This window comes from Anarrhichthys ocellatus, unplaced genomic scaffold (assembly GCF_004355925.1).
Source record: "Anarrhichthys ocellatus isolate YVR2014 unplaced genomic scaffold, GSC_Weel_1.0 scaffold56, whole genome shotgun sequence".
Taxonomy (NCBI): domain Eukaryota; kingdom Metazoa; phylum Chordata; class Actinopteri; order Perciformes; family Anarhichadidae; genus Anarrhichthys; species Anarrhichthys ocellatus.
The window spans coordinates 797,550-805,448 of NW_022280086.1; the positions used below are offsets into that span (position 1 = coordinate 797,550).

The 7,899-nt window shown below is 40.1% G+C and overlaps 1 protein-coding gene across 1 annotated transcript in view; it reads right to left on the bottom strand.

Annotated features, from left to right (window-relative positions):
• The window catches only part of trpm4a (transient receptor potential cation channel, subfamily M, member 4a), a 46,918-nt gene extending 42,141 nt beyond the window's left edge, over nt 1-4,777 (bottom strand). The window contains exon 1 of the mRNA XM_031871075.1: nt 4,709-4,777. Coding sequence (XP_031726935.1) covers nt 4,709-4,777 — 69 coding nt within the window. The remainder of the gene's footprint in view (nt 1-4,708) is intronic.
• Between the last annotated feature and the right edge of the window lie 3,122 nt (nt 4,778-7,899).

The following is a 7,899-nucleotide window of genomic DNA, read 5'->3' on the forward strand; positions in this document are numbered from 1 at the left end:
CACACACACACACACACACACACACACACACACACACACACACACACACGAGAGACGGGCGAGAGACCGAGTAGTCGGAGAATACGTGAGTTAGAGAAGCCATTTCACGTGACGTCAGAGAGACAAGAACCATTAACCAAGAATGGACAAACGCTTACATCTTAATTCTTCACTACGAGTCAAACCATAAATCTTTTGAGCAAACGTACCCACTCAGATCTGAAATTAAGTCACAGATAATAAACAATCTAAGAGCTCAATATGATCAGAATCCTAACACATGAATTCACTGTCCAACAATGATGTTAACAGAGAGAATCGAGCTGAAACAAGTGGTTTAATAACCACAGATATAACGTTTGACCCTGCACACCAATTCTTTTTCGAAGATGAGAAAAATATATGTTTTTTTGGTTGACATCACTTCACCCTGAATGAACTGAATTTAAAGCTGCAGGACAATTCAGTTAAATTTTCTAAAATGAAGTACTTTATTTTAAGATTTTTCAAAAGCATTCAGTTCTGTAATTTATTCTTTAACGCAGTCCTTATTTTACTTGAAATGAGAGATGTATTCATTAGATTATGTATTATTTATAATTCATCCAGTTCAATTTGAAATCTGACAAGAAATATTGTTGAGATATTATTTCTTAAATTTGATTTGACAGTCAGTTGTTGACTACGTACAAAGGTTAATACACATGCTAGGCTACTTTAATAATTATGGCACTAAACCATGCGCAAGTTAGACATTATTGTGATGTTCCGGACCTTTGAAGAAAGTCTCTCTAACTGGACCTTTGCTGAACTAGTCAGGGCCAGATTTGGACTATGACACAATTTTTCTAATGTGGCCTCTTTACACGACTCCAATGGATTTGAAACTAATCAGTCAATATGTGGTTAAGGTGAAGACTTTCAGCTTTAATTCAATGGATAAAACAAAACAAAAAAATCACTGTTTAGGAATTACAGCCACTTCTACACAGTCATCCCCATTTTCAGAGGTTCAAAAGTAATTGGAGAATCTAACATAATTGTGAATATAATCATTATTTGTAATACTTGGAGGAAAGTCAATGATTGCCTGAAGTCTGGCACCATAAACATCACTAAACGCTGAGTTTCCTCCTTTGAGATGCTTTGCCAGACCTTTTACTGCAGCCTCCATCAGCTGCTGCTGTTTGTGGGTCTTTCTGCCTTCAGTTTTATCTTCAGTAAGTGAAAAGCCTGCTCACTTAGGTTGAGATCAGGTGACGGACTTGGCCATTGAAGAATATTCCATTCCTTTGCCATAAGAAGCTCTTGGGTTGGGTTCACAGTATGTGTTAGGTCATTATCCATCTGCACTGTGAGGCGCCGTCCAATCAGTTTTGTAGTATTAGGCTGAATCTGAACAGATAGTTTAGCCCTAAACACCTCAGAACTCATCCTGCTACTTCTATCAGCTGTGACATCACCATTGTACACCAGTAACCCAGTTCTATTGGCATCCATACATGCCCATCCAAAGCACTGCCTCCTCCATGTTAGACAGATGATAGTTTGTTTCAGATCATGAGCCTTTCCTTCTACACACATTTCTCTCCCATCATTCTGGTACAAGTTCATCTTGGTTTCATCTCTCCAAATATTCTTGTTCCCAAACTGGTCAGTCTTTTCAGATGTTTTCTGTTAAAGTCTAATCAGACCTTCCTGTTCTTCAGTGTTGTTAGTGGTTCTCACCTTGTTGTAAACCCTCTGTATTTAGATTCATGAAGGCGTCTCTTGATTGTAGACTTTACCAATGGCACGCCTACCTCCACCAGAGTGTTCTTGACTTCAGTAGATCTTATGAAGGGTTTTTCTTCACCAAGGTACACCAATTTTTTTAACCTAATAATGGCCTCCTTCACTTGCATTGACACCTTTTTGGTCCGCATGTTGCGAGTTCCAAGGACCAGCTACCAACTGCAAATATAACATTTTGAATCCTATTGTCGGAATAATTTGTCATGAAATAGTGACAGAATAGGACACATCTGGCCATGAAACCATCTGTCAGACAATTGTCAATTACTTTTGAGCCTCTGAAAATGTGGGTGGCTGTAATTCCTAAACGGTTATTGTGATTTTTTTGTATTAGACATTGAATTAAAGCTGAAAGTCTACACTTCAACCACATATTGACTGATTACTTTCAAATCCATTGGAGTTGTGTAAATAAGCAAAATTAGAAAAATTGTGTCATAGTCCAAATACTTATGGCCCCGACTGTATAATTGAATAGCCCTGATGTAATGATTACTGCGACACCGTCCCCATGTGTTCTGACACATTACATCAGACTGATGCAGTAACTTGTGTGGAATAGACTTTATCCTGTAAACATGACTGAAGGAGAAATGACTGATCTTATCAAGTAACTTGCTGAAAAACTGCTCATATTTATGCTGTGGAATGTTTGTCAAATCTGTAGATTATCTGTTTGATACCCTTTCAAAATACTGTAGAGAATTCATATTGTCATATGTCAACACTGAAATAAACAGATATGTATCATGTTGCTTACGGTCAGTATTTATTACCTTTAACAACCTTATTACAAACTGGAGCTGGATACCATTATTTGCCAGGTCAGTGCCATTTGGCTGTTAAATGTGGTTAACTATGTTGTTATCTTCTTCTTGCAAACTAGCTAGAGGTGCATAAGCAACTAACTGGACTTGAGTGAAATGAAACTGGAGCACGTGCAGTCGGCACTCTTGCTATACCGTACAGTCACAAATTTTGGGCTGGACCCTTGTGGAAATGGGCGGATGAAGACATTTACATCACACAGACCAAAGTGGACCCTCGCAGACATGTGGAAAGTGTGAATTGGCCTTTACGCCGAGTTCACAGTTGGCCCAATTGGTTTCATGTGCGTCGAAAGGAAATGGGCAGCGCTTTCACGTCCAGTGTGAACCCAGCGCTGGGCTATGTTACCACTACGAGTCACAAAAGCAACGGATCAGCCTGAACCTAGCATGGCTATAGTCAGCGAGTGTTGCTCAAGCGATGTGGTTGTATCCTTAAATAGCAATGACAACTAAAAGAAACAAAGACAAGAAATGTAGAATGACTTGTTATGTTTACTGACTTCCAAACAAATATTCAATATTAAATACACACTAGGATAAACGGTTTACTGTATATTGCACATTTGTCCATAACTTCAACTGGTTATGCTTTAAACATAAACCTGATTATTTTTGTTATATTTTGCATACACCTCACATAATGTGATATCAATATCATGTATTGTAATATCTGTAATACTAGTAATTATGATTTTAACTCGTCATCCAGACCAACCTTATATTCCTGTATATCACACATGTGTGTTTTTATACAGTGGCTTCATAGCTGTTCTCAATACTCATCTATGCAATTCCTTTGAAGCACTTTGCCATACACATACAATACATCAACAAGACAACAATATAATACATAAACATAAATAATATTGTTGTTTATCTTTTTACTATTTTATTCCTTGCCTCCCATTTTAAATGTTATGGCGTTTTCTGGGTTTTAATCCACCCATGTTTAAATTGTTCATAGATTCATAAAGTGGTGGAATATAGTCTTACATGTTGCTAAAGCTGCTACTTCTGGAAACCAATTACATGCTCGCCACTACTGTAGCTCGTGCAGTTTGATTGCAACCTTACATGTTGCGTAATTTTAAGAACAACCACACTTTACTTGTTCAACTGAAAAAAAGATGGTGCATTCCTGTTTAGGTTGCTCTTCAGGTCTCCGTTTCCCTAATAAGTGCTGCAGGGCACTGTCATGATGGGACTTGAACACCCAACATGTAAACTTACTGGCAAGGTAAAACACAGGCTGCTTTTACTTAATTGCAAGCAAACATGGCAGCAAATTAAACAGAATTCAACAAACTTCTCAATAAACTAGGTGTCATCGACCAAACCGGTGCTTCTTCCAACACTCATCACTGCAGCCTGTACTCTCTAGTCAACTGGTGTTTCATCTATAAAACTATCACTGAACGTCATTCCAAAAGTCCGCCCCTCCTTCGGCCGCTTCCCGTTACTGTCTGCGGCTCCAAGCGACTGGACCGAGTTGCAAAAGAAGCTGAAGGTCCACACCCTCATTCAGTCACGCTCCTTCAACTACTCACCACCAAACACCGTCTCTGATCAGTGATCAGTGATCAGTGCGGCTGCTTCGGAGTTTGCTTCTACCTGAACACTGTTTATTTGTTTTTTTTATATTGTACATATTATAATATGTTATGTTTGTATGAGAAGTTTCTATCTTCGTTGAACGAATTGACCCCTGATGCTGCCTTTTTGGTCAGGTGGTCATTGTAGATGAGAACTGATTCTCAATTGACTTATCTGTTTAACTAAAGGTAAAATAAAATAAAGGAATACATTGTGACTAAATATTTGATAGGCTACTTTTCACTTCAATCCATCTATGGCAGTTGTTGTTTCTCCTTTGATTCAATCAGACCCTTCAGTCAGTCTGAGCCCTCACACTTACCAACACATCTCACACTGAGCCTGCGGGTCTTCTCTGTTTGTAACAAAATACAAGTTTCATCTACTCTCATTTCGTCTGCACCCAGCTGACTAGATATATCCAGAGCCGCTGTATTCACACATCCGCCCCAAACATGTAGACGTGTCCCCCTTGTTCCCACACAGCCTACCTGGTCATTCTCTTTGCTACTTCCAACGTGTCCACCTTCTCTGTCCCTCTCTCTCTGCGGCTCCTTCATCCTGCGCTGCACCGAGGCGTGTAGTCTGGTCGGAGAGATCCGGGTCAGCTGTGTGTTCTGCAGCTCCGCCCACAAACCTCAGCCCTAAACCATAGCCGCCTCTCTTACTTCACCAATAGATAGATAGCATTGGTGTAAAGCTACTCAGACCCTTTAATTAAAGTTAGTACGAGGAACTTTTGACTTGTTATGGAACAGTCTCAGTTTAATATGTCTCTGAGCTACATTTAAGGAGACCATCAGCGAGAAGATTGGTTATTTCTATTTAGTCATTCTTACCGCTTGTCATTAGTGCCCGCGGGTCGGTTTCATGAAGGTCCACCAGAAAGTCGTTCAGCTCAGGCTGCAGAGGAGTCTATTTTAGCGGGAGGAGGAGAGCGCGTACCCTGCAGCAGTGTCTCCTCTAGCCAGGAGCAGAGCTTCTCTTCTCTGCTCCACCGGTGCCAATTGGATCCAATACCGACACCACGCTGCTGGAGACCCAGGCCGTATTGCTGGGCCTACTGGAGGGAGGGGACGCTGGAGAGAACCAGAACCCGGACTGAGTGGAGCAGACTCTTGGACCCTTGCTGCAGTAAAATGAGAAGTTTTGCAAGAGAATCTGGTGCTCGGAAACACTACCACCTACGTCCACAGGGGCCGCCAAAATCAACACCAAATGAAAGTTCCTTGTAAAACTGTATTTAACTTCAGTAAACTGTATTAATTACAATAGTCATATACGTACATGAAATTTGACCTCTGCTTTACACCCACCCTAAGCTGCTGTAAAGCGCCCGGGGAAGATCTTGGCAGGCCCTGTTGTATTTGACTTTATTGACCCAGACGGTGATGTGGAGGTCTGATCCAAAGCAAAAGCCCTTTCCACCATCATCTGTGAGAGTTTAACAGGTTTAAAGCGGCTGGAGCGTTTTTACAACTGGAAAGTCCAAAGCATCACATTGCTTATTGCTTCACCCATTCAACAGATGTTGGTGACTGTGTTGACTGGCATATCTGTAATAAAGGCGCATCCAACGATCCACTCCAAAGAATCAATGTCAAATGTCCCAGACACAACCTACCAAAACCTTCCTCTCTATTGTTTTCCCTGTAGGTGCACCTTTAAAAAATACTTTGAAACAGTATGCAACATTGTGAAACTGTTGTATTGTGGTTTACTGCAGCTAAACTCTGCCATTAACTGACAGCCAAGCAGCAGCAGGATATACAGTTTACGCTCTTGACTGCAACATGACCCTTGAGGCCTTAAGCCATCAAGTTAGTGAGCGGTATTTTCAAGTCTAATTTGCTTTTTATTACTAATGTGATTTATCATTTCATTCTGTTTGATTTATTTAGTGTTTTGATCTCTGCGATGGCCACACCAGGGGCGCGTAGTGGTTGCGGCGCTTTGTCGTGCATCTCAGATCTGAAAGATCGCCATTTGTTGGACCCATCCACAACCCTTCCCTCCCGTCCTGTGGACTTTTTGGGTCTTCATACTTCCTCGTTCATGATAACGTGGATAACATACTAAATAATGTTGATTGATGCACAGTATGGATTCATGCATGATGGTCAACGAATTACTAAAATCACAAATCCGAAGCCACAGCAGGATATAGAACAAAAGTGGCATGTGTTCTCAGATGGGAGCAAGCAATATGTTAATGGTGAAATGTCTCAGGGGCGTATGTGATGAAAAGGAGCGATAAAACACAAACAGCTAAAGCAGGGGTCTCAAACTCAATTAAATAATTAAAAGTTAGACTTGATAATAAAAATATCCCCGTAGTCGAAGTTATGAGATAGAAAGTCAAAATGATGAGATACTTAAACACACAGTCGCAGAAGCAGCTCTTTGGCTGGTTACTGTACACTTGACATGGAAATGTATTGTGAGTACATTGAAGATACTTTAAAACACATGAAATACTTCACGTGGGATTGTGTAAATGCACCCTTGAAAGGATTTTAAGCATTGAACAAAGTTATTGTAATAACTTGTGTTTGATATTTGTCTTTGCTATTTTCTTTAATAGTTTGATCTTTGATAGAGTAATGTGGGTTTCTTAACCCTAAATTAAAAGGATTTAAGTTATAACAGAAATGTGCTTAAATATATTTTTACATTTAAATAACTGCATGTACAATATTTTTACATTTGAATAAACACTAATCAAATGCAGAGACAGTTATTTATCAATATGTTAGGAGTAGTTACATTTACACAGTCTTACATTTACAACCGGCCCTTTGAGGGAAACCATGATGCTGATGTGGCCCAGAGTGAAGATGAGTTTGAGACCCCTGAGCTAAAGTAATCCTCGAAGCATTACCATTTTGCAAAAAGAAAGGCATTAAAGTAGTTGCTATTGTGACTGATTCAAGGAAAGAATCGTTGGAGTTGTGGGAACAGAGAGAATTTGAGAACAGTAAAGCTAAATCCCTGAATCATGTGGAGCAGAGTGGGATTATAAAAGAAGCTAAGAGAACATACAAAGTCAAATGGATAAAAGTTGAAAGTTACCTTGAGGTTGATCAAATTGCACAGGAGCGGCCAGCAAGCCTGGGGCCTTTGGGTTTTAACATTTCTAGAAGGCTGGTATAAACAATGAAACCACAGTGCAGAGCGTGTTAAACCATATACATGAAGGGTTGGGTCATGTTGTTGGTAGGGTATTTGAACAAGAGTGTTCCTTGGCACAGAGAGAGTGCGTTAAGATATCCACCTACATAGTCCCTGTGTTTATGCGACTGACTGACACTTAAACTTCAATTCAATTTATTTGTGTAAAACAATATCACAAATCACATATTTGCCTCAGAGGGCTTTACAACCTGTACAACATCTTGTGTCTTTGGACACTCCCATCAGATAAGGAAAAACTCCCCCCAAAAAAAAACTTTTAATGGAGAAAAAAGGAAGAAACCTCTGGAAGAGGACCAAAGGACGGATCCCTCTCTCACGATGGACAGGGGTACGTTAGATGTCATGTGTACAGAATGAACAACATCAAAGTGACAACATGATCAATCCATATGACAAAAATGGATCTTCAATCCACCACATTCCTGGCATATGGGTGGAGCTCATGACTGGGTTGGCAACATATACTCAATTCAATGCTTCTCCAGTC